This window comes from Lissotriton vulgaris, chromosome 9 (genome assembly GCF_964263255.1).
Source record: "Lissotriton vulgaris chromosome 9, aLisVul1.2, whole genome shotgun sequence".
NCBI lineage: Eukaryota > Metazoa > Chordata > Amphibia > Caudata > Salamandridae > Lissotriton > Lissotriton vulgaris.
Window position 1 is genome coordinate 273,882,142 of NC_141697.1, and position 25,292 is coordinate 273,907,433.

Below are 25,292 nucleotides of genomic sequence, written 5' to 3' on the forward strand. Positions count from 1 at the left end.
ATTATTGCATGTAACACTTTTACATTTGCTAAATAAAGACATATATATTACATTATTTGATAATGTAAAGAAGAAACACTGCCCTGGGTTTCTTTGAAACACACAACCTTTATTTTCAAAGGTAAAAACAGGCAGGATCGTAGAGGCAGATTTAGCCTAGATAGGCTGCATAGTAACAACTGAAAAACTTGGCGCCGTGCCTTTAATACCTCCAGGAGCCTCCAGGCTCCCATCATGCATCACAGGTGACAGTTAGGTCAGTTCTTTCTGGACGGCGAATAATAGTGTAATCACAGCATGGGTAACATGGAAAAAATAGACAGTCCTGGTATTCGCCTGGGGAGGAGGGTGGGTTGCTTATGACTTTGATGAGTATACCCCTGGAAGAGAACTAGGATTACAGGTAAGTAACTTATCCTTCTCTTCCAGGGGATACTCATCAATAGTCATAAGCACTGAATAGAGTAGCAAGCCCATCCCATACCCTGAATACCAGTCTCTCTAAACAGTATACTAATAAACATTACCCAAACAATTCCTCAGGGATGCCTGACCAACTTGAGCATCCGCCTGAGTATCAGAATCAAGACAGTAATGGTATGCAAAGGTATGGACCGAACGCCACGTAGCTGCCTTTCAAATCTCATGAATAGGAACATTTTTAAGCATTGCTATCGTAGCAGCTTTTCCTCTAGTGGAATGCGCTCTCGGCTTGCCCGGGAGTTGTTTCCGTGCCAACTGATAAGATAACATAATGCATGTCACAATCCATCTAGAAATGGACCTCTTAGATGCAGACAAGCCTGTATTCAAAGGGCCATAGTTCACAAACAAATGATCAGACTTTCGAACATTCTTGGTCTTGTCAAGATAGAATTTCAGAACTCTTTTTAGGTCCAAAGAGTGTGGAGCTTTCTCAGCTGGAGTTTTCGGACTAGCAAAAAACGTAGGTAGTGTAACTGACTGGTTAATGTGAAAATACGAGACCACCTTAGGAAGGAATCTCGGATGAGTGCGAAGCATCACTCTATTCGCATGGAAAACGAGATAAGGTTCTGTAGAACAAAAAGCCTGTATCTCGCTCACCCTGCGCACAGAAGTGATAGCTACTAAGAAGGCCACCTTCCACGACAGATGTTGAAGGGACGCCTTATGACTAGGTTCGAATGGGGGACCCATCAATTTGGACAAAACCACATTCAACTCCCAAGGCAGAGAGGGAGCCCTCACCGGAGGGTAAACTTTCTTGAGACCCTCCAGAAAATCTTTTACCACTGGCATTTGAAAGAAAGAAACCTGAGTGGGAGAATTTCGATATGCTGTTATTGCTGCCAGATGGACCTTTATAGAAGAATACTGTAAACCTGCTTTCGCCAAAGAAAGTAAGTATGGTAACAGTACCTGTTCTTGACCTCAAATCGGGTCATGACCTTCAGCAACACACCACATGAAAAAGCGCTTCCACTTGAAAGCATATGACTTTCTTGTAGAAGCTCTCCTCGCCTCTCTCAAAATGTGCATACAGTCCTGCGAGAGGCCTAAATGTCCATATTGGACGAACTCAGGAGCCACACTGCTAGCTTCAGGGACGGCAGGTTGGGATGGAACAGTCTGCCGTTCTCTCTGGTCAGCAGATCCGGACAGCAAGGCAGCCTCCTGTGCGGTACTTTGGACAGATACAGGAGATCCGGGTACCACCATTGGCGTGGCCAATCCGGAGCCACCAGGATTGGCCACCAGGATCATGTCTGTCTTGGACTTGTATAGTTTCTTGATCACCAAGGGAATGAGTGGAATCGGTGGAAAAGCGTAGAGTAATGTCTCTCCATCCATAGAGCATTCCCCTTGGACCCTCAATGTGGGTATCTGGACGCGAAGACGCGGCATTTTGCGTTTTCGGCGTCCGCAAAAATATCGATTTCTGGTGTCCCCCAGGCCTGGAAGACATCTTTTATTAATTCTTTTAAGACCCAGTCGTGTGCTTCTGCGAAGTGTCTGCTTAGGTCGTCCGCTTGGATGTTGAGGACACCTGGCAGATGGACCGCCGATATGCTCATATCCAGAGCCAGAAGCCACTTCCAAATCGCTTGCGCTTCGAGCGACAGAGGCCTGGATCTCGTTCCGCCCTGCTTGTTCAGATAGTACATCGTTGTTGTATTGTCCGTTTGAACAAGCAGGGAGGATGTCTTGATCGCGGGAAAGAAAGCCTTGAGAACTAGGTGGACCGCTCTGAGTTCCAACATGTTTATATGATACAGTATTTCTTTCTCTGACCACACTCCTTGAATTTGAAGCGATCCCAGATGAGCGCCCCATCCCTGAAAGGACGCATCGGTCACCAGTGATTGTCTGGGCATGTCCTCCTGAAAAGGGACTCCCACTACCAGACGACTCCGCTGCATCCACCATCGGATGGAGATTTGTACTGACCAGGGTAGTGACAGTTTGTCCTCCCAACGATTTGAAAACTGGGACCACTGGTCCTCCAGAGACTGTTGCAGAGGTCTCATGTGAAGCCTGGCGTTTGGAACGAGGAAAATGCATGAAGCCATGGACTCTAGAAGAGACGAGATCTGCCTGGCCGTGGGTCGAGGAGTCTTCAGTAGCGTTTGACATTGAGGAGAATAGAGGATAGTCTCTCCTCCGAAGGATACGCTTTTGCGTCCTTTGAATCCAGAAGTGCGCACAGATAGTGTATCCTCTGCGTTGGATTGAGGATAGACTTCTTGAAGTTTACGTGCAGGCCAAGTCTCCGCAGCTGATTTATGCAGAACGTGAGATGTTGCTGAAGCAGAATCGGAGACGCACTCTTTAGAAGCCAATCGTCTAAGTAGGGGTAGACGAAAATGTGCTTCTTCCTCAGGAAAGCCGCTACGACTGCTATGCACTTTGAAAACGTGCGAGGAGCTGACTTTAGCCCGAAGGGCAGGACTGTGAACTGGAAGTGGCTTGCTTGGATGCAAAACCTTAGAAACTTCCGATGCTTTGGGGCGATGGGGATGTGAAAATAAGCATCTTGAAGATCTATGGAGCACATCCAGTCCCCTTGATGCAGAAGTGGAATTATTTGATGCAACGCCAACTTTCTGAACTTTTCTCGCCAAATGAATTGGTTGAGGCGCCTGAGATCTAGTATGGGCCTGAATCCTTGTTTGGACCTTTCTTTGGAACTAGAAAATATCGGGAGTAAATGCCTTGCCGACGCTGTGTCTTTGGGACCTCCTCAAAGGCATTCTTTAAGATTAAGGCAGACACTTCTTGTCTCAAAAGATGAATACGATGGGTCACAAACTTTTGAGGAGGAATGGAAGGCGGAGGGGACTTGAATCTGATGGTATATCCATTCTTGACAATATTCAGAACCCATTTGTCTATTGTGATGTTTGTCCACTCTTCCAGGCAAAAACAAACACTTCCCCCCCCACTGGAGTGGGTAACGGCCCAGGGGAAGCAAACGCTCACTGTTTTTGTTGCTGCTGCTTGTTTCCAGGTGCAGACTGCCTGGAAATGCCACCTCTTCCTCGACCAGGACGACGCTGGGAGAACTGAGATCTTCCCTGATTCTGCTGAGACGACCATTGAGGGGTTTGAACCCTCTGCTGGTTCTGTCTCCTGTCGTACGAATGGTATTTGTTCTTAAAATCCTTCCTTTTCTCAAGACCAACAGCTCTCACTGTATCAAGTTCTGTTTTCATACGTGACATCTCATCGTCAGCATGAGATCCGAAGAGTGATTTTCCGTTAAAGGGCAGGTTAAGAATTCGGTGTTGTGCTTCAGGCTTAAGACCCGTGAGCCTCAACCAAGCTGAGCGCCTGGCGCAGAGTCCATGTGCATAACCATGCGTAGATAAATCAGAAGCATCAGCGGCTGCACTAATCACCTGGTTAGCTACTAGCCCACCTTCATGTAATATCTCCAGAAAATCGTGTTTGTCTTCTTTTGGAAGCTTTTCAGAGTCCCATAGGGCACGGTCATAGCGACCCAGCAAAGCTGAAGCGCTGGGGACTTTCATGTAGGAAGCAGAGGTGGCACACATTCTCTTCCCTACTGAGTCCATAGCCTTACTGTCTTTATCCGGCGGCACAGAAGACGACGCCGCTCCTGTTTGATTCTTACGTGCTGCTGAGACAATTACAGAATCCGGTTTTGGCTCAGCCCTCAGAGAGAACGGATCATTGTCCGGTGCTTTATATTTCTTAGCGATCCGAGAAGGAACCGCTCCCAATGGTGCTGGAGTTAAGAACTTGTGCTCCGCTGGCTCCAACAGACCTGGCACCAGAGGAAGTAAGGGCCTTGACGTTAGTTTTTGGTGCAAAGTCTCGAAAATGACAGTTGTCTTGGTGGTAGAGACCGGCATTTCGATATTAAGTTTAGCTGCTCCACGACAGAGAACCTCATTAAAGGTAATCACATCATCAATCGGTGAAATCCTACTTGGAGGAGTTGATGACATGGTTGGCGAATAGCCCCTTTTTGAATTTGTAGATCTTGTAGAGGATCTAGTATTGCGCCTCCTCGAAGAGTGGCGACGTGACGATCTAGAAGAAGGTGAAGTCCACCTCCTCACTGATGGAGACTTTCTCGGAGGAGTACGCTCACGTCTTCTCGGAGAGTGCACCAACTGTCTTTGAGGGGATCTTGATCTTGAAACAGGTCTTGCAGACACAGGTGACCTGGAATAAGACCTTGGAAGATTAATTTTCCTTATCTTCCACTCTCTAATCTCCCCCAGCCAGCGTGGCGAGATATTAGTTGCCGGCTGAATAGGTGAAGGTGCTCTCGAGGGCTCTAGAGAGATTTGCACAATCTGTAGTTCAGGGGAGGAAGAGGAACTCCTAGAAGACACAGTATTAACCTTAGACCGGTCTTTAGACACCGTCCTAGCCTTCTTAGGTGCCGGAGACGCTGACAACGACCTCCTCGACGACGATCTACTCAACGGCGATCTCCTCAACGGCGTCGACTTCCTCGGCGTCGACTTCATCAGCGTCGACTTCATCAGCGTCGACTTCCTCGACGGCAATTCCCTCGACGGCAATTCCCTCGACGGCAATTCCCTCGACGGCAATTCCCTCGACGGCGATGGTCTCTTAGGCGTCGACGTCATGCGCCCCGACTGCGATGAATTTCTCGACGTTGTGTGCCTCGACGCCACCTGGCTTGGGCTCTTCGACGTCGCAACCTCTGCTGGCCGGTTCGACGTCGACGTCATGGCACCTCTCGACGGCGACCTTGACTTATGTTCCGAGCCTCTCGGTGGTGACCGTCAACGTCGATGAGACGACGTCGAGTCCCGCTCTCTTGCAGTCGTAGGCGAGCCGGACCTGGACCGACTACGCGCATGTCTCTTCTCACCTTGCTTCGACAGCGTGATCTTCTTCAACGGCGAAGGATGCCTCGACGTCGACGGTCGCCGCAACGGTGATTTCGATGCCGATTTTGAACACAGAGGTACCTTAGAAGAAGATCTGTCCCTCGACGCAGTAGGGGACCAATGTTTTCTCTTCTCCCCTTTGTCTTTGCGCTCTTTGTGCTGAGAAGAAGGCCTCTCTCTTGGAATGAACATCTTCTCTTCCACTCACAGTTTCTCCTCTGTCATACAGGGACTGTAGCCTGCTCTTCTCCTTCTCCCTGAGAGTTCGGTAGACAACTTGCTGCAGTGGTAGCAGAGTTCTGGCTTGTGAGAAGATGGTTAACAAGCTACACAGACCGAATGAGGGTCTAACTTGGCCATTTTTTTTACCACAGGCCGGACACTTAACAAACAAGGCCGGCATTATGACTGGAAAAATAGTCAAAAACCAGGAACAAAATTGTTGAATTAGTCAAACAATGACTAAAGACGTCGAGTAAAGACGAAAAAATTAGAGAAATACCAGAATAAAGTGATAAAATATCACAAACTGGCGAGCTCAATGCTCCAGGATCCTCACAGAAGGAGCCGGAAAAAAGAACTGACCCAACTGTCACCTGTGGTGCATGATGGCAGCCTGGAGGCTCATGGAGGTCTTAAAGGCACAGCTCCAAGTTTTTCAGTTGTTACTATGGAGCCTATCTAGGCTAAATCTGCCTCTATGATCCTGCCTGTTTTTACCTTTTAAAATAAAGGTTGTGTGTTTCAAAGAAACCCAGGGCAGTGTTTCTTCTTCACATTATCATATAATGTAATATATATGTCTTTATTTAGCAAATGTAAAAGTGTTACATGCAATAATGGCAGTGTTTTTTAGCCTAGTATGGTGTATTTCAGGCTGCATATGTATGTGTATATGTATATTATCTATATATATATATATATATATATATGGGTTTTTTATGTATTATATGTATATATATATATATATATGTAGATATATGCATATTATTGGCTATTGCTCCGGGGTCCCGCACGTGGGCGGGAATATTCAGTGCTTATGACTATTGATGAGTATCCCCTGGAAGAGAACCCTGAAATTCCTACAGGCCATTCTCTGTGATCAATATTGACAGCATAATACTGGCTAAATGTATTGCTTTTCACTTTCTCCTTCTCCTACCGAACTTCGTCCGGCCCGATCAATCTGGCTTTGTGCCCAGCTGTTCCACGATGCATAAGTTGTGCACCGTTTTGCCCTCCGCCGTACAATGGACCCCAATCTCAGTGAGGCTGCAGTGTTTTTAGAAGCCACAAAGGCATTCAAATTGATTGAATAGCCCTACCTCTTTCATCTACTGGCCCATCTGGTCTTTGGTGACAGGTTTCTGCAGCCAATAAAGCTCCTGTATACCCATTCAGTTGCTTGATTACGGATAAATGGTGTGATTACCCCTCCTATCATGAAATCCTGTGGAACTCGACAGGGATGCCCCCTGTTGCCCATCTTTTGTGCAGTAGCAATGGAGCCCCTAGCATCCCGGCTGAAGCTGCATCACTTACCCCTTGGTCTTGAGTTCTACCCCAGGAGGCCTCTTGCATTGATGTATGCGGATGGCATCACATTGTACGTCAGCGACCCGCGGGAGAATCTTAATCCTCTCCTCCGGGAGCTTAATCGGTTTGGTGGCCTTACGGGCATCACCATCGACTGGTCGAAATCTGTAGTGTTACCTCTAACTGCCACTACACAAGCCACTGGGTTTGAGTTCCCCTGCCATCTGAACAAGACCAGATCAAATATCTCAAATATATGGGGATCTGGCTCAGTTGTAACCTGTACGGCCTGGCAGGCTAATTGTGGTGACTATTGACCTGGCTCGAGGACTGCATGGCGGTATGGAGGAGGCTTGCACTCTCCCGTACTGGCTGATTAGGATTTGCCAAAAGGGTGGTCCTCCCCAAATTTCTGTATATGTTTATTATTCTACCATACCCCTGCCATCGTACTTCCGAAAACATCTCCGGTCCCACCTTACAACGCTGGCATGGGCGGGCAAACAACCCAGGGTAGCATGGGAATTACTCATACTGTAAATTAAACAAAAAGGTTTCTGTTTCCAGATACCAAAAGAACCAGCTCAAAGAAAAATAGTACAGTCAGCACACAATGGGGTTGACCGTGCGGTATATGTTAATGTGTGTAAAAAAGGAGAATTGCTCCTTTTTTAGGTGTCCCCTCACTCACCGGGGTTGCCCCACGGTGACATGCTTCATCATTGGGGCCATCCCAGTCCTCTACGGGCTGGGGCGTGCTACGACTTGCGGAGTTACGTAGGAGCACTTTTAAGGACTATGTGTGGTGCATGTGTTATTGTGGGGAGTGGACTATGTGTTGTAAGATTAAAAATACCTGCCCAGTAGGTTGTCAATAAACTTTATTCTGGCCTCTAGGTGGTAATATTAAAAACGGGGTGGGGAGATAGGCTATCCTAAACTCAATGTGTTCAGATGTTCCTATCAACTCCTATCGTCGACATGTTTCGTGCATACCCCAAGCACTTCTTCAGGACTACACAGGGACCAGCCCTGTGTTCGCCACTCCTTAACTTTCCAATTAGGATTTTCCAGAATTAATTTCTAAATGCAGCAGACTATATTAAGTTCATGCATGCAATACCTACGTATTTTGTTTCCAGAAAACACGTGGTTCCTGTAAGATAAAAAACATCTTAAAGAGTCATGGGGTGAATACCCCCAAGAAATTCATCACACATAGTTGGCAAGTAGAAAATATGGTGATTTCCTGTGATCTAGAAAACGGACTTAATGACCGTGGTTGTATTCATGCACAAAACAGTGACTTATTTCGTGCATAATACCGTGATTCTAAAAACACACCACACTCAGTGACACGCCCAAACATTCATCAGTCACACTCAAACATACATACTTTTTCAAGAGACCTAACTGGGCCTCATGGAGTCGGAGGGGTATCGATATCCTAGCAACTCTAATGGAAGAGAAACGAGGTTTTGTAAGTAACCACAGGTCCGTTCTGGATGGCAATAGTGGCAACAACCTTGCTTGGGACCCAAACCGCCCCGTTCAAACTTACTTGTGCACCGGATACCGCCCGCATTCAGGCACCTACTTGTGTCCCTCCGGTCCGGATGTTATCGGACTGGGGGACTCGGAGTTCTATATGAAGGAGTGCCCTTACGCTGATCGCGCTCCACGTGTGGACGCCTTTAGCGTGAACTAGAACGTAAACGCCTACCACCTCTAGACTTCGTGGCGGCCATCTTGAGGGTACAGATTACGTTATATATAACGAAAACGTTATAAAAGGTGCTATAAGTTCACAGAAAAACATACTGGATAATTTAGGGTGATATGCGAACTATGATACCTATTATCAGGCATTAATATGAATTGGTCATTTTTTATCATATCTTAAGTCTGCAAAGCGCTGGAAAACAGGGGTGTATAATCAGTATCATCCGTTATGTATGCTTTTTTCAATATATGCAGTTTAAAACCTGTTGGTTGTTCCTCGCTTTTCTGTTAGGTACTTATTGCTAGAGTTCGAGGAGTTGATTAGGTTACCCTTGACCTCACTCACAGGGGTTTTTTTCCTATTTCTTATAAAGACTAATGACAAATCACACACAAATGAATGGATTTTACGAGATGAATCGTAATGACATCCTTAGTATTTTACGAAGGGTTAGTTCGATGTTTCAATCAGTATAATGTGTAATGAGTTTCACTCTCTATGAGTAGACACTCCTAACAACAGAACTCTTCATGTGAACTGGCCCCAGGGGATATCGTCGTTGAGTCCCACAATATGTGTACGGAGTCTGAACACCCAACGTTGTTCTTTTTCCAGTAGTTTCTTTTCCATGTCAACATGGGGCTGTTGGGTTTCTAGAACTACCCACTGTAAATCGTTGGGAGTGTGTGCCATTTCCAAAAAATGTGTGGTCATCTTCGTGTTAGAGTGTTTACATCTGAAATTGCTACGATGTTCCACCATTCTCGTGTTGACCTTTCTGGTGGTCATTCCTATGTAATGCAGATTGCATATGCATGTTATCATGTATACGACCCCTGATGTGTTACAGTTTGAGAAATTCTTCAGGTCCCACACAAGGCCTGTGTTACATGTCACCTGTTTTGTAGTTTCAGTAAGGTGGCATACACTACAGTTAGAACATGGGTGATGGCCTACTGGTAGCGGATGCAGTCTTCTGATCGGACCTTCCACATTCCTTGGACGTGTATGTACCATCAGGTCTTTTAAGTTCTTTCCTTTTCGGTGACTGAACATAGGTTGAGTGATGTTCAGACCTCCACTGTTCAATGTTTTCCAGTGTTTCTTTACAATTTTTGTTACCTGTTGTGAGGCTACCGTGTAGGTAGTGATGCAGATGGGTCTTCTCTCAGAGGTTTCTGTTGGCGGTTCATTTTGTTTTGCTTCCAGCAATGCCTCCCTGTTATTATTGGATGCTCTTTTCTTTGCTCTTTGAACTATCCTTTTGGGATACTGTCTTTGTTGTAATTTCTCACAAAGCTCTTTTGCTTGTACTTCATAATCACTCTTTTCCGAACAGTTCCTCCTGAGTCGTAAAAACTGTCCAAAAGGCAGATTTTCCCGGAGCTGGCGTGGATGAAAGCTCTCAAAGCTAAGTAAGCAGTTCCTTGATGTAGGCTTAAAGTGCGTTGTGGTGGTTAGTTTGCCTCTTTCAGCCTTAATGTTTAAATCCAGAAAGACTAGTTGTTCACGACTCATGGTAGAGGTGAACCTTAGGAAAGGATCTCGTAGGTTAAGCCAGTCCAGAAAAGTATTTGCCTCTTGCTCACTTCCATTCCAAATGAGGAAAACGTCATCAATATAACGTCTCCACAACTGGATGTTGTTGGAATAGGGATTATTTGCACTCAGGATTTTCTTTTTCTCCAGCCAATGCACATACAGTCCCGCCACACTCGGTGCGAATGTGCTTCCCATGCTCGTTCCATGGGTTTGTTTGTATATTGTTTGTTGGAACAGGAAGAAATTCTCAGTAAGGGCCAGCCGGCAACATTCCAGAACCACATGTCTCGGTGTTTTATAGTCCCATTCATTCTCAAACAGGATATCCTCCAGAATTTGTAGTGTCTCTCTGTGGGGGAGGCTTGTATATAGGCTCTCCACGTCGAGACCGATTAGAATTTGTGTGGAGGGATCAAAAACTAGGTCTTTTATGAGGCACAATACTGATTTTGTATCCTGTAAATAGGTCTCTGTTCTCTGTACTATTGGTCTCAAGAATGCATCTGCAAACTTGGAAAGTGGCTCTAGTATAGACCCGATCCCTGAAACGATTGGTCTCCCGGGAGGTTTATCCAGTCTTTTGTGGATCTTTGGGATCGTATAGAAATATGGAGTCCTGGGATGTTTATTCTCCAGAAACTCCGATTCCTTTTTGGTGAGCCAGTCATTTACCAGGCATTCTTCTACCATTCCGGCAATCTCGATTCTTATGCGTTCCGTGGGGTCTGCCCTAAGAACCTCATAATTTCTTTGGTCAGCTAATAGTCTCAGGCATTCCTCCTCATAGTCTGTGGAGTTCTGAATCACAATTGCCCCACCTTTATCGGCGGGTTTAATTGTAATACTGGTGTCGTTGGCTAGTTCGTGGATGGCCTCTTTCTCAACTCTGCTGGTGTTGTGAAATGTCTTGAAGGACCCTGTATCTAAATCTGTCACATCCTTTAGGATGGCCTTTTCAAATGCCAGTAGTTCCACTGGCAGACTGTTAGTAGGGGGGGTGAACGAGGACTTTTTCTTTAGTCCCGTGTCACTCACAGTTCCCATCGGTTGTGGTTTATCTTTGAAATAAACCTGTAATTTTATACTGCGAATGAATTCCTTCAATTCACAGTACAGTTTAAATTTATCCAAATTTGTGGTGGGGACGAAACCTAGGCCTTTTTCCAAAACTTTATTTTGGATGGGTGTTAAAACTTTGTCAGAGAGGTTCACCACTAGGCTTAGATGTTGCTGGTTGACGGTGTTGTTACCGGTCCTTGGCTCCTCGTGTGGGTTCTGGTGGTTTCCAGAGGTTGTGCCCATTGTACTTGCTGTCCTCTTGTTTTTCCTCGGCCTGGTCTTCTTCCTCTCCCTAAAAAAGGCTGTTGTGGCATGCCTTGCATTTGGGTATTGTCCCAAAATGGGAACGGTTGCTGTGGGTATGATTATACACCCCTGTTTTCCAGCGCTTTGCAGACTTAAGATATGATAAAAAATGACCAATTCATATTAATGCCTGATAATAGGTATCATAGTTCGCATATCACCCTAAATTATCCAGTATGTTTTTCTGTGAACTTATAGCACCTTTTATAACGTTTTCGTTATATATAACGTAATCTGTACCCTCAAGATGGCCGCCACGAAGTCTAGAGGTGGTAGGCGTTTACGTTCTAGTTCACGCTAAAGGCGTCCACACGTGGAGCGCGATCAGCGTAAGGGCACTCCTTCATATAGAACTCCGAGTCCCCCAGTCCGATAACATCCGGACCGGAGGGTCACAAGTAGGTGCCTGAATGCGGGCGGTATCCGGTGCACAAGTAAGTTTGAACGGGGCGGTTTGGGTCCCAAGCAAGGTTGTTGCCACTATTGCCATCCAGAACGGACCTGTGGTTACTTACAAAACCTCGTTTCTCTTCCATTAGAGTTGCTAGGATATCGATACCCCTCCGACTCCATGAGGCCCAGTTAGGTCTCTTGAAAAAGTATGTATGTTTGAGTGTGACTGATGAATGTTTGGGCGTGTCACTGAGTGTGGTGTGTTTTTAGAATCACGGTATTATGCACGAAATAAGTCACTGTTTTGTGCATGAATACAACCACGGTCATTAAGTCCGTTTTCTAGATCACAGGAAATCACCATATTTTCTACTTGCCAACTATGTGTGATGAATTTCTTGGGGGTATTCACCCCATGACTCTTTAAGATGTTTTTTATCTTACAGGAACCACGTGTTTTCTGGAAACAAAATACGTAGGTATTGCATGCATGAACTTAATATAGTCTGCTGCATTTAGAAATTAATTCTGGAAAATCCTAATTGGAAAGTTAAGGAGTGGCGAACACAGGGCTGGTCCCTGTGTAGTCCTGAAGAAGTGCTTGGGGTATGCACGAAACATGTCGACGATAGGAGTTGATAGGAATATCTGAACACATTGAGTTTAGGATAGCCTATCTCCCCACCCCGTTTTTAATATTACCACCTAGAGGCCAGAATAAAGTTTATTGACAACCTACTGGGCAGGTATTTTTAATCTTACAACACATAGTCCACTCCCCACAATAACACATGCACCACACATAGTCCTTAAAAGTGCTCCTACGTAACTCCGCAAGTCGTAGCACGCCCCAGCCCGTAGAGGACTGGGATGGCCCCAATGATGAAGCATGTCACCGTGGGGCAACCCCGGTGAGTGAGGGGACACCTAAAAAAGGAGCAATTCTCCTTTTTTACACACATTAACATATACCGCACGGTCAACCCCATTGTGTGCTGACTGTACTATTTTTCTTTGAGCTGGTTCTTTTGGTATCTGGAAACAGAAACCTTTTTGTTTAATTTATAGTCTGGAGGACGAACCTAGCTGACTATCCTCTAACTCCCCCTCCTATATGTTGAATTACTCATACTGCCCTTCGAGCAGGGTGGACTTGGTGCTCCGGACATAGACCTCTATTTCTATAGCGCACAGGCACAATTCACCCACTTTTGGCTGCACCCCATGCAATTTCAACCACACATGGCACCTGAACACGTCGCCCCTTGCCAGTTGCAGTCTGCCAGGTATCTCCCTCACAAGTGGTCAAAGAATCAGTTTGATACAGTGGTGCACGATCAGGGCGGGGGGGGGTGTTGCGCTGGTGGGTGCTCTGTTCGCTCAGTCAGTGTCGATAGCTTTAACGGCAGACTCGGGTATTTGCAGCCACCTGTGTCGAGTACAACTGATGTCCTTTGGTAATGCATGCCCAGAATGGACCTTTGTCACTTCGCAGCAGGCGCTTCAGGACGCTACACCCTCGTTCTTAAAGGCCCCATTGTACTACTAACTACGGGCAGCCCTAGGGGCCATACATGATACTTTTCCAGGGTTACACTGACCTTTCATGTGCAAGAGGAGCTACTTACTAACCCATCACCGTGCCGGTTTATCATACGCCTTTATGCTGGCATGCAGGCCACTGCACCAATTTGCACGCCTAAGGTCTGTCAGGCGTGGTCGGCTGCCCTGGATGCCCACATTAGTGAGGAGCAGTAGTGGTGCCGCTGATTACAATCTAGGGCCCTCTCCCCAAACTACAGGCGGTGTTTAATCCAATGTAACTTTCTGCAGTCTGTGCCGTACTCCAGCGCAGTTGCATGGGATGGGGCTGCAAGAGGATGCGAGCTGCGTCTATTGCTGATTTCTGCATTTGGCTTGGGGTTGCCCTGAAGTTCTGAGATTCTGGTCTAATTCTTTGACGCTATGGAGCAGGCCATGAGTGTTGCCCCTGTGTGATCGCCTCGATTGGCACTTTTTTGCTATGTAAAAGAGTTCACCCGGAGGTACATAACCTTACTGTGATTTTGCTGCTGTTGGCTAAATGCAAGGTGACTGTTCACTCGGGCAGGCACCAGCACCCCAGATTTCCTAGATGGCTTCAAAACGTGACATATTTTCAAGCTAATGGAAACATACTGGGACTTGATGCCGATCCGCTACAGCCCCAAGGACATTTCGTACGCCTTTGTGGTGTACTAGGGGACACAGACGACCACAACTGATGTGGCCTAGGTCACCTGTATGTGTGCTTTGGCCACCCTTGACTGTAATAGTGTGGCCAGGGTTGGCCCCCTCTTTGCAGACCCCTCATTGGGTCTTGCGTACTTTAGATCTGATTAGGTGCATTTGCCTTGCGCTATACTGACCCTCCTAACATGCGCTATGTTATAAAAAGCCTCTTGATTACTATTGATGACGATACTGCACCTGGCATTATTGCTTGCCTCAGTCTTACAACTAATTGAGTGGGTGGCTACTCCTTTCCTCCCTACTCTCCTATTCCCTGTTTATTTTGGGCAGCACTTCACACTATTTCGAAAATAAATTGATGCATTATTGGCCCCTCTCTGTTGTGCTTGTGGTCCCGTTATTACTGTGTTGTCTGTTTACTGGAAAACTCAATAAACACAATAAAAAAAGTTCACAGAAGGTCGTGTCTCAACACTAGACCTCATTTCACCACATAGCTCTGTATTGCCACATTTGGAAGCCTTGCAACAATACCAAAGCAAATCAAACAAGTAGAATACACATCTTTCTTTGTAGCTTTAGTCCCTTGTGAAACCAAACTTACGTAATGTTTGCTAAAAACTCAACAAGTAAAGTTTTTGGAATCAGGACAAGAGGCAAATGATCAATAAAATGCTAAATAAGATCTGGAGGCTTCAGCATCTGAGGAAGTTTAATGTGGGTCGACAAGTTACCTACCTGGAAATACATGTTTACTCAAGATCCCAGTGCCTGTGAAAACAATTTAAAAGATGCCTTTCCATATGCACCAACACTGTAGCAAAGACAGTAGTGCCTCCACAGAAAAATACAATTTACCAAAGACTTCTCATTAAAAAAAGTAATGTCACACTTGTATTTGGGTCCTCCTAATCATCAAGGTTGGCATGTTTTTTTCATCATACTTTTTCTAAATTAATGATTAGCAAATCTGCTGTATGTTTCAAACTACCCCGAAAGAACTATGAAAAAGAAATAAAAGCGTGTCCACTCACAGTTTCCCTCAATCTCCTCCTCATCTTCATCTTCCTCATCACTGGATTCGCTGACCTGCACAGTAATGGCAGTGGAAGTGACAGGGGCCCAGTCGAAGTAAAGGCCGAAGCCAATGTCATAGTCATCTGTAGCAAACTCCCAGCAGATGCGTTTGCCATCTGGGTGGGTGGGTACGCGAATTGTCACAACCTCTCCTCGCCTAACAGTCATCTTTGAGCACTTCTCCTGTCCCATCTTTTCCTTGAATTCCTTCATCTTGGGCGATGTCCATGTTGTTGCAGGGGCCAGAGGTGGAGGTTGGGCTGCGACATGAGAGGAAAATAGTAAAAAAAAAAAAAAAAGTTACAGATTGTTAATAGGCTGCCAAATCGATTTTCAACAACAGAACTCTACAAAGGGACTATAGCACACAACAAACAAGTATATACAACCTGGCTTGCACAGCACTTTTAAAATATGTCCTATACCAATTACCTATTAAATTTGGTTCTTATCGTATCCCAGCAAGGCTTATGATTACACAATAAAATCTGTGAGTGGTGTATGGACTAGCTGACCTGCTATAAAGCTTTCATAAAATTAATCTACGAATGGCCTCTCCTATGGTCTACCTTCTCCATGGAATCTAAGTATAGGAAAGTGGATTATTATGAGGTGTAGGTGTGAGACCTCACCATGTAATAATGTCACAATCTTTATTTGGCCGGGTTTCTTTAAGAACAACTCTGTGAACCTGTGGCAGGCTGTTAACAGAGTGGGCAGAAATTTTCCAAAAGTGGCTTCCTCCAACATCTGAGTCAATCTGGTATCACTTCCTGCCCACTTCCTGACCAATTCAGTCTGTCGGCATAGATGGACCAGTCTCCGGTCCAAGGGGATGTGATGACTTAGAGGCTATTAAATACCTGTCACCTCAATCTCTGCCCAATAGCAGTGATCACAAAACATCCCGGTGCTCTATAACCATAGGTCTAGTCCAGAAACAAATTGCAAGGGCCGCAGAGAGGGGGCACCGGGCCTGGAAAGATTTCCACCAACCATCCATATGTATGACCCAATATTCTGGGCTGCATAACTAACCGCTTTTCTCCACCATCTTGCAGCTGAATAGCAATCCGCCCTCATGGCGTGACTTCATTCTTGCACCAATATTCAAGGGTGGAGATAAAGGGGTCCCTGAGAATTATCTTTTGGTAGCTTTAATTGATAATGACGCCAAATATTTTGAAGGGGTGTTACTAGAAGAGCTAGAGCGTTGGGCTGAGGCTAATACCATCATTCCTGCGAATCAAACAGGGTTCACTAAGCATTCAGGGACCTTAGTCAACATTATGGCACTTTCAATGTTATCTGACCAGGCACAATCCAACAGTCAGCCAGTCTACTTAGGCTTCATCGACAACAAGTCTGCATCCAATAGGGTCGACCAGGGAGTCTTTGGCGGAAATTGGCCCTCCTTAACATCCTGTGTGGCTTTCTACTAAGGGCCCTGGAATTACTGCACAAAGACATATGGGTTAGAATAAAAATTAGAGATGGCTCTCGCTTGTCCAAACCAATCAAAATCACGCAAGGATGATCCTTATTTAACCTATTTTTATCAGATATGACTTCCACATTAATAACAGTCAATTCGCACATGACCAAACTGGGGGGTTTTCAGGTCTTGAATCTGCTGTATGAAGGTGATCTAGTCCTGATTCATAGAATCAAGGACGGCCAGCAGTGCTTCTTGACGCAACCTCAGCCTACTCAACCAGGAACAGTTTGATAATTAATAGAAAGAAAACTAAAATCCTGGTAATTCAAGTGACCATATCACAAAAACCCACATAGTTTCTGGACCAGGAAAATTTAGGGTCAACCAAGTGTTTTAAGTAACTTGGAGTCTACTTCAAGAAGGGGAGATACAGTGATCAATTAGAAGAAATCAGAAAGAAGGGCAATGGATTGACATTTGGCCTCAGTTCTCTCTACACAAAACTGAAAGCGCCTACGCTGACGCCGATCCTCCAGGTAGCCCAAGCTAAGTTTCTTCCAAGCTTATTTTATGGAAGTGAAGCCCTCAAGGGGAAGGATAGAGCAATATTGGACAAAATGCTACTCAAGGTCTACAGACACAGATTTACTTGAGCGAACTCTAGAATGATTGGACCATGGTACCGATCATGAAAAAGAGGATGGAGATATTTCCAACTCCAATTTACTATTCCGCATGGAAAAGACGAGATGTTCAGGTGAATTGTCAACGATGCGACCAGGGTCAAGAAGACATTCTCTATATACCTCATCCCCATCCTTAACCTGGGACATAGCCGCGCTATATATTGGCGCAGTAGTCAGAGGCAAATTAGAAATGATTTGTTGCCAGGCTTCTGCTGCCGTTGTATCGAGGAATCTTGCGTCTAAGGCGCGGCTACTCCTTTTGTAGTCCCTTCGAGAGCGCAAGGGCGCTGGGACTTGTAGTTTTAAATCCTAAAACCTGGGGGTGGACTGATCGCACGTCTCCGGCCACAGAACCTAATCGTCTGTGAGCAAGACGAGAGAGGCGCTGTTCATGCGGTATGTGCTTTCAACAAAAATAATAGTTAAAATACACAGATTTGGCGCAAAACAAACTATCCAAGACAGTGATTATTAAAAAGATGTTAGCAGGCTATCACTCGGCTTCCGCCTCAGGTGCAAAGGAAAACTATTGGCGCAGTAGTCAGAGGCAAATTAGAAATGCTTTGTTGCCAGGCTTCTGCTGCCGTTGTATCGAGGAATCTGAACCCGCTGATTAATCCCATCCTTAACCTGTCACTGACTAGTGGTGTGGTTCCCGCAGTTTGGAAACTGGCGATGGTTGTCCCACTCCTTAAAAAGTCGGGTCTTGACCCCGAGCTCCATGCCAATTATAGGCCGATTTCCCTCCTGCCTGCTCTCGCAAAGATAGTAGAAAAGCATGTGCACACTGTGCTTTCTACTTTCCTTGAAACCCATAGCTTGCTGCACTCCACCCAGTCTGGCTTCCGGTCCAACCTAAGCACCGAGACAGCACTGTTGGAGGTCAATGAGGCCATCAAGGAAGTGCTGGATGCAGGAGGAAGGGACATGTTGGTAATGTTAGACCTGTCGGCGGCTTTTGACACCGTCCCTCATGAGGGTCTCCTCAGCAGGCTCCGTGAGATCGGTCTGAGGGGGATGGTGTTGAGCTGGTTTCGACCTTATTTAGCCGGTCGTCGGCAGGTGGTCTGGGCCCCCCATACTCAGCCGAAGTACCGCCTCTGGAGGTCGGAGTCCCGCAGGGCTCAATGCTGAGCCTGACTCTCTTTAATATCTTTATGACCCCTTTGGCGGTGCTGGCGGAGTCCTTCGGGGCTCAGATCGTGTCATACGCCGATGACAACCAGCTCCTTTTCACTTGTGGGAAGGGGGCTGAGTTTGACGGAGAGAGCATCCGTGGGTGTCTTGGGGCTGTTTTCGAATGGTTTCCGCGAAACAGCCTCAAGTGCAACCCAGATAAATCAGAGGTGCTCTTCTTCGGGTGTCAGGCTGACCCCAGCTGGCAGGATTGGTGGCCGGTGAACATATTCCCTCCTGCGTCTTCCTCTCTGGTTGCTAAGAACTTGGGGGTCAAAATTGACAACAGCTTGTCGCTGAAGTCCCAGATTCTTGGATTGACCGGCACTTGCTATGGCCTCCTTAAAATGCTACGTAAGTTCCTTCCATTCCTCCCGCTGGCGCACAGGAAGATTACGGTCTAGGCTCTTATTGGTTCAAGGCTGGACTATTCGAATGTCTTATATTTGGGTCTTCCCGAATACGTACTCCAAAGACTCCAGGTGGTCCAAAACTCGGCGGCACCGGCGATTTTTGGCCTACATCGCCGAGCGAGAGCCTCAGATCTTTTACACTCCCTACACTGGCTGCCTATTCGGAAGCGGATTGTTTTTAAAGCACTGACGCTGGCGCATAAGGCACTCCATGCTGTGGGAGCTGAATATATTCAAAAATGTCTTGCTTTCTACAAACCATCTAAATCCCTAAGATCGGAATCGCTCGGCCTTGCCGTTGTCCCTGCTGTCAGGAAAGCAAGGGTGGGGGGACGCTCCTTTAAATGCTTGGCGCCCCAGCTATGGAATACCCTTCCGCTGTCACTCCGCTGTACTTCGAACCTGCTGGCCTTCAGAAAGGGTAAGAAGACGTGGCTTTATGGACAGTAATTTGTTTGCCCTCTCTCCTTTTTGCCTGCCCTCTGTAGTCTGTTGTGGGTTAGAAAGCGCCGGGACACTCCTCGGAGTAGCCGAGCGCTATACAAGACACCCATAACATTAACATTAACGTGCTTGTGCCCCATACTTATGGAGGATCAGAGGAACTCCTACAAAGAATGTGGAATGACCAAGGCATGAGGTCCTGCAGCAAGGCAGCGTAGGCCAGCTTCGGACCATCGGACATCAAGTTAAACTGTGCACTGGTTAAATTCTTCTAACGATTGGTTGCGTCACGGTTCCAGCAGATGAAGGGAAGGGGTGTGACTAGATAAAATATAGCTTTGGTTTCAGCCTAATCCCTCACCCTGGACTCTTAATGCTTATGTAAGTTTTATAATTCGCATAAAGTATTTATATGCAAAGCCAGTTGCACCTGCTCCTCCCAAAAGAACACACCTAGTGCCCTACTGATGTTGCACCGCTGTCACAGTTTTCTAACCTTCGTCTTCCTCTACCGTTCATCAGTTGGAACATCAACAGTACCTTCGCCTTAAATGATTCATTAGGTGCACGAAGGCTAACCTGCACCGCCCACAATATCGTCCCTAGTGCCCTACTGACCTTGCACAGCAGTCACCGTTTATTGACCTTAGTCTTCCTCTACCATTCATCGCTTGGAACATCAAAAATACCTCCCCCTTAAATGTTTCATTAGGTGCAAAAAGGCTCACTAGCCAGCTGAAGTTTTAGATACCTATATCCTTGCACATGCACATTCTTTCGATAACATCGTATGCACCTTAATCACCCTGTGCTCAGATGCGGTTTTAACTGTTTTCTAGGAATAGTGCACTTTATCTGCCGCAACCGCACTTTCAAGTTATCTTTAATACGAATGAGCTTTTTAAGTAAATCCCTATGGCACTGGGAGAGGGGGGGGGGCACGCTTAGAAAATCGGCTTCATTCTACTGGCGTGTCTTAATTACATACATCCTGGCAGTCTAGACTACCAGCATTAATAGTCTTTAGGCCGTCTCATCTCAATCTACAGGGCAAGAAGTAAATCTCTTTTAAATCTTTCAACAAAACATTTCTTCAAATGGGTCTTGATTTTTTTAATGGACAACGCTGATAGCACTATGTGCCTGTTTTATGTATCTTTTAATATAGTAATGTATTTACTGTGTATTGTATTGCAACGGTTTTAATAAACAAGCAATAAAGACTTACGTACTTTAAGAAAAACCTTAGCTCATTCCGGGATAGCGGTGACACAGAGCAGTCAGGTTTTATCAAAGGAACTACTGTAAAGCATTTTGATGTAGCAAAACAGCAGGTAAGTAAAAAACGTTACACAATACAAATCGGTAGGAAGCTGGCTCTTTATGTGATATATCAAAAATCTGATACACCTTGTAAAGAGTCCAGGGGTTCCTCTATGTGTGCTATGCAATCCCAAAGGGCTCTGTTAGGGGGAAGCGTGGTTGAGCAACATTAGGCCTAACACAGAGGATTACAAAAAACACACTGATCAATAAATGACACAGACGACTGAAGGAGATCCACTCCAATTTGGAATAATAGCAGGTTTCTTTATTTATGTTTAAGCATTCAGAGAAATTTCTATCAGGTAAGTATGATTTTAAATACAAATTATTTTCAGTTCAAAAAGTGGACATTGCAATTTCTGCAATGTTATACTATGGAAGAAAGAAAAAGTTCTGCAAAAAGGTATAATACAGCGACTTACAGGACCAATCTTCAGGACTTAAGGTGAGTGGTGGGCAAGGTCCAAAGCAGCACCAACAGTACACCCCCACCGCAGGGACAGCTGGGTGCAAAACCGCGTTGGGAGCCCAATGGCTTTCTATGGAGATCGGAAACTGCAAAAAGAGGCTGCAGGCTCTGACTGGAAGTCCAGTCGGGCTGAACCATCAGGGGGGTTCAAGCCTTGTGATGTTCAGGTATACAGAGGTGGGTTTAGGCTACAGGTTTTCTTACCAGTAGCAGTCGTGTAAAGGGAGCCTGCGTGCAGAGGCTGCAGGCGACGTTGGAGGGTCAACGAGGGGCAAACCCATGATGGACTCGAGCTCAGGAGGGCTGGGGGAACTTGTTGACACAATTGGCCCACTTTACTTCAAGCCGGGGGAGACCGGTGCTGCAGTGGCTTCAGATGTCGGGTTTGGCGGTTCTAGGGGCTTCAGTCTTTACTTCGGTGTTTCTGCAGAATGCAGGGAACAAGTCCACTGTTCACAGGAGGTCTTAGGTCTTTATCGAAGACAGTTAGTCCTCCCAAGGTTCTCAATAGCTGCAGGACAAGGAGACTTGTGCACAGTTTTCAATGAGGGATGCAGATAGGCAGGGGTGTTACCAGGTCAGCTGCTCCTTCTCACCTTTCTTATTTTGTGGCTCTTCGGTGTCCGCTCTCTTCTTAGGTTGTCAAGATGTGTTTCTCTGGTCCAAGGGACTCCCCTAAATACTCAATTTAGGAGCGTTAGGAGAGTGTAGGGTAATAGCCAATGGGCTACTGACACTTGAGGACACTATGCCCCATATATGACCACTTCCTGTGGGAAATGGGCATTTCCCTGTCTCAGAATTCCAAAGTATGCAATCACAAAGATGGCTATTATTGAAAACGTTTGCAGTTTAGCCTACCCTAGGGTGGTACTAGCCTGGGGGTGGCATGCCTATCTGACTAGCTAATTTTGCCACCTGTCGGTGTGCCAAGGGCGCTCTGGACACGGGTGTAGGCTGCCTCTCCATTTTAAAGGTGGCAGCTCTTTCAAGCTTGCCAGCCTAGAAAGGCTAATCAGCAAGTCATCCTGTGGGAGTGTGGGGGGGGCGACACCCTCTTACAGAACAGGTTTTGTTTCTGGGTCGCCTGAAAGCACAAGGCTCTCCCTCTAGGAGGTAAGAACAGTCTCTCGGGTGGCAGGTTGGCAGAGGCCAGTCAGCAACCACACCAGAGGCTGGTAGGTTTTCAGGGAGCAGCCCTAAGGTGCCCTTTGGGTACATGTGTTGATAAGTCAAACACTGGAGTCATGGCAAGTTTATCAATACTAGATGTTTAATAACAAACATCCCCATCTTCAGTGAATCCATCATGTAGTTCACAAGTGTCCAGTACATAGTTTGAAATGGCTTCTCTGGTCATTTGCAATAGCAATAATGGAACTGACCAGCACTGGGGCATATCTGCTCATGCAGCTATGCCCTGATATGTAGAACTAAGCACCCTGCCCTAGGGCAGTCAGGCCTGCTGCAGGGGTGACTTATAAGTGCTACGTGCAGTGTTAGGAGACAGGGCACATAGGGATGAGAGTCATGTTTTCACTTTTGTCTGCACCAAAACACCCAGCCTGCAGTGGCAGTCTTGCATGTGTTTGGTGAGGGGTCCCTTAGGGTGGCACAATTTGTGCTGCAGCCCTTGGTGGACCCTCATTAGCTCTGCAGTCTCTAGGTACCAGGGGTACGATTTACTAGGGAGTTACGACGGGTTCTAAAGGTATTGCCAATTGGGGAAACAATTGAACAGTTTTGGGGGAAAGAAACATTGGATCTGGGGACTGGCTTAGCAGGAACGCAGTACACTAAGTTGTATCAAATACAAGGCAAAATGTTGGGGGTACTGCAACAAAAGCCAAGTTTCCTGCAAAGTTACACAGAATTATAAATATATAATGTATTTTTAGTTTTAAATAGACACTAAAACAACAAAAATCTATTCAGGAAGGGCCAACATATATGAACATAAAAAACATACGTTTCCCATGTTAATTCTGGTAGGAATTTTAGACAAAACTACAGCCCAAACCACTGAACGGATTTCCACTTAATTTATTTTGCAGAAAGGTGGCTGTTTGTTCAGAAAGCAACCTTTTTGCAAATTGGCGTAAATCCGTTCAGTAGTTTTGGAAATATTAAGGGAAATCTAAATTTGTATATTTACGGATGTGGATCCTCTGAGGATCCGACAGTCCCCGCGCTCAAATGTGATTGGCTGCCCACACTTCAACCAGGAAGGAATACCTTGACCCCCAATGGCTCTTGGGGGGTACTATAGGGAACCTGCAGGATCATTAAAGAATTTCTTAAAAATTTTCACAGACCATGTCATGTGTAATGTAATATGTGCGGTCATAAGCAGAGCATTGTGGGGGCGTAAGTTATAATTAGCTAAGGTAACTATAACTGCTGGTTTTCTAGGAGTGAAATGCCAGCCTAGCTATAACATCCCTGTATCCTTGTTTTTTTTCCAAGAGAATTTCAAAGGTTTTTTTTTAATTTCTATTTCATAATTAGAACGTCCCTGTAACCTTCGTTTTTTGCCAGTAAATTTTTACGTTTTTTTAAATTCTACTTCATAACTAGAACATCCCTGAAACCTTTGCATATATATGTGGTCGCCACAGGGTAGTTACAGTTAGGATCGTGTTTACATAGGAAATGCATTTATTCTGTTATGAATGCCTTTGGCCCAGTTTGATGAATCTCCACAAAACATTTCAACAAGTGCTACTTTTTGACTAGTTTGTGCATGGAAAGTTTCTAAGTGATTCATCAAGAGGGGACCAAGAAGAAGCGAGGGGGCAAAACAGGTTTTACTTATTCATTTTTCCATAGGAATGTTAGACACCACTACAGCGCTGAACGCAATTACACCAAATTTGGCAGAAAGCTAGATCTTGGACCAGAAAGAGGGCTTTTTGTGATTTGGTGTAAATCAGTTCAGTAGGTTTTGAACAATTATGCTAAAAAACTTTGTATTTTGAGGGATGTGGAGCCTGAGCAGATCTGGCAGATCTCAAACTGATATCTGAGAGGCTGCTACCAGATTAATCGTGCAGAGGTGGCAGCTATCATAGGACTCAGTCCTAAAAAACAAAAAGACGTATGGCGCAGGGCAGGGATATCCTGTGCCTGCTCCTGGGGCTTTATTTTTATTTTGGAGAGAGGTGTGTGGCCTCCCTCCCCAGGCTGTTTTCGGCCCCGGGGACCCCATCCACAAGCCCGCTGTATTTTTTAAGGGAAGGAGGGCAGAGCTGTTCCCCCTCCCCGAGCTTTTAAAAGGCTCCAGGGACCCCATCCTCCAGGGCTGCTACTATTAAAAAAAAGGGAGGGGGCTGCCTGGCACCTCTCCCCGAGTTATTAATGCCCCAGGGAAATCCATCCCCTGGGGCCGGCTAACATACTGTATCCTGGGGAGCCCACACTGGGACACAGTATTTAACCTGCCTGCACTGAAGCAGACTGGGAAATTTGTGTTTGCTCCTGCAAGGTGGGAGCATTTTTAAAACTCCTGACAAACTGGAGCAGGCAAAGTCTACTTCCTTATGGTGCAAGCTTTAAAAATGCTCCCACCGGCTGGGAGCCGACTTGAGATGTGTTTCCTTGGCTGCACGGATACGTGCAGTGAAACAGATCAAGCTATTGCTCCCTCAGGGAGGGAGCAGAATAAATAGCCACTCCCTCTGGGCGGGAGCAATGCCGGCTCCTACAGCATGCAGAGAGCCGGCTGGGGCTCCACCTATAGCCCCGACGTAGTGATTGGGGGGTGCGCTGGGTGGGCACCAACCTTGAAATAGTGCAAGCCCAAAGTGACGGGTCCGCGAGGCCATAATAAGACACCCCCTTAAAAAGTGATACAGACCTGAGGACATGGGGTCTCCAGGGTCTGATGAGGCTGGGGGGCACATGGCCCAACTCCCCTTTAAGTACATATGGCCATGGGGGGGGGGCAGGGCCTGATGAGGCTCAGGGAGGGGGCCACAAGCCCCCCCCTCTTTAAAAGTAAAACAGAGATGGGGTCCCTAGGGCTAATGAGGCTTAGGGAGGGCCGCGTGGCCCCATCCCCATTTTTATTATGTTTACATTAAGCTATCTTTATCTGC

The 25,292-nt window shown here is 46.1% G+C and overlaps 1 protein-coding gene across 2 annotated transcripts in view; it reads right to left on the reverse strand.

The window, feature by feature from the left end:
- The window catches only part of TMED8 (transmembrane p24 trafficking protein family member 8), an 81,906-nt gene that overhangs the window by 16,922 nt on the left and 39,692 nt on the right, over positions 1–25,292 (reverse strand). For both annotated transcript variants that reach the window (XM_086937553.1, XM_086937554.1), the window contains exon 5: positions 15,201–15,503. In XM_086937553.1, the coding sequence (XP_086793679.1) occupies positions 15,201–15,503 (303 nt within the window). The remainder of the gene's footprint in view (positions 1–15,200; positions 15,504–25,292) is intronic.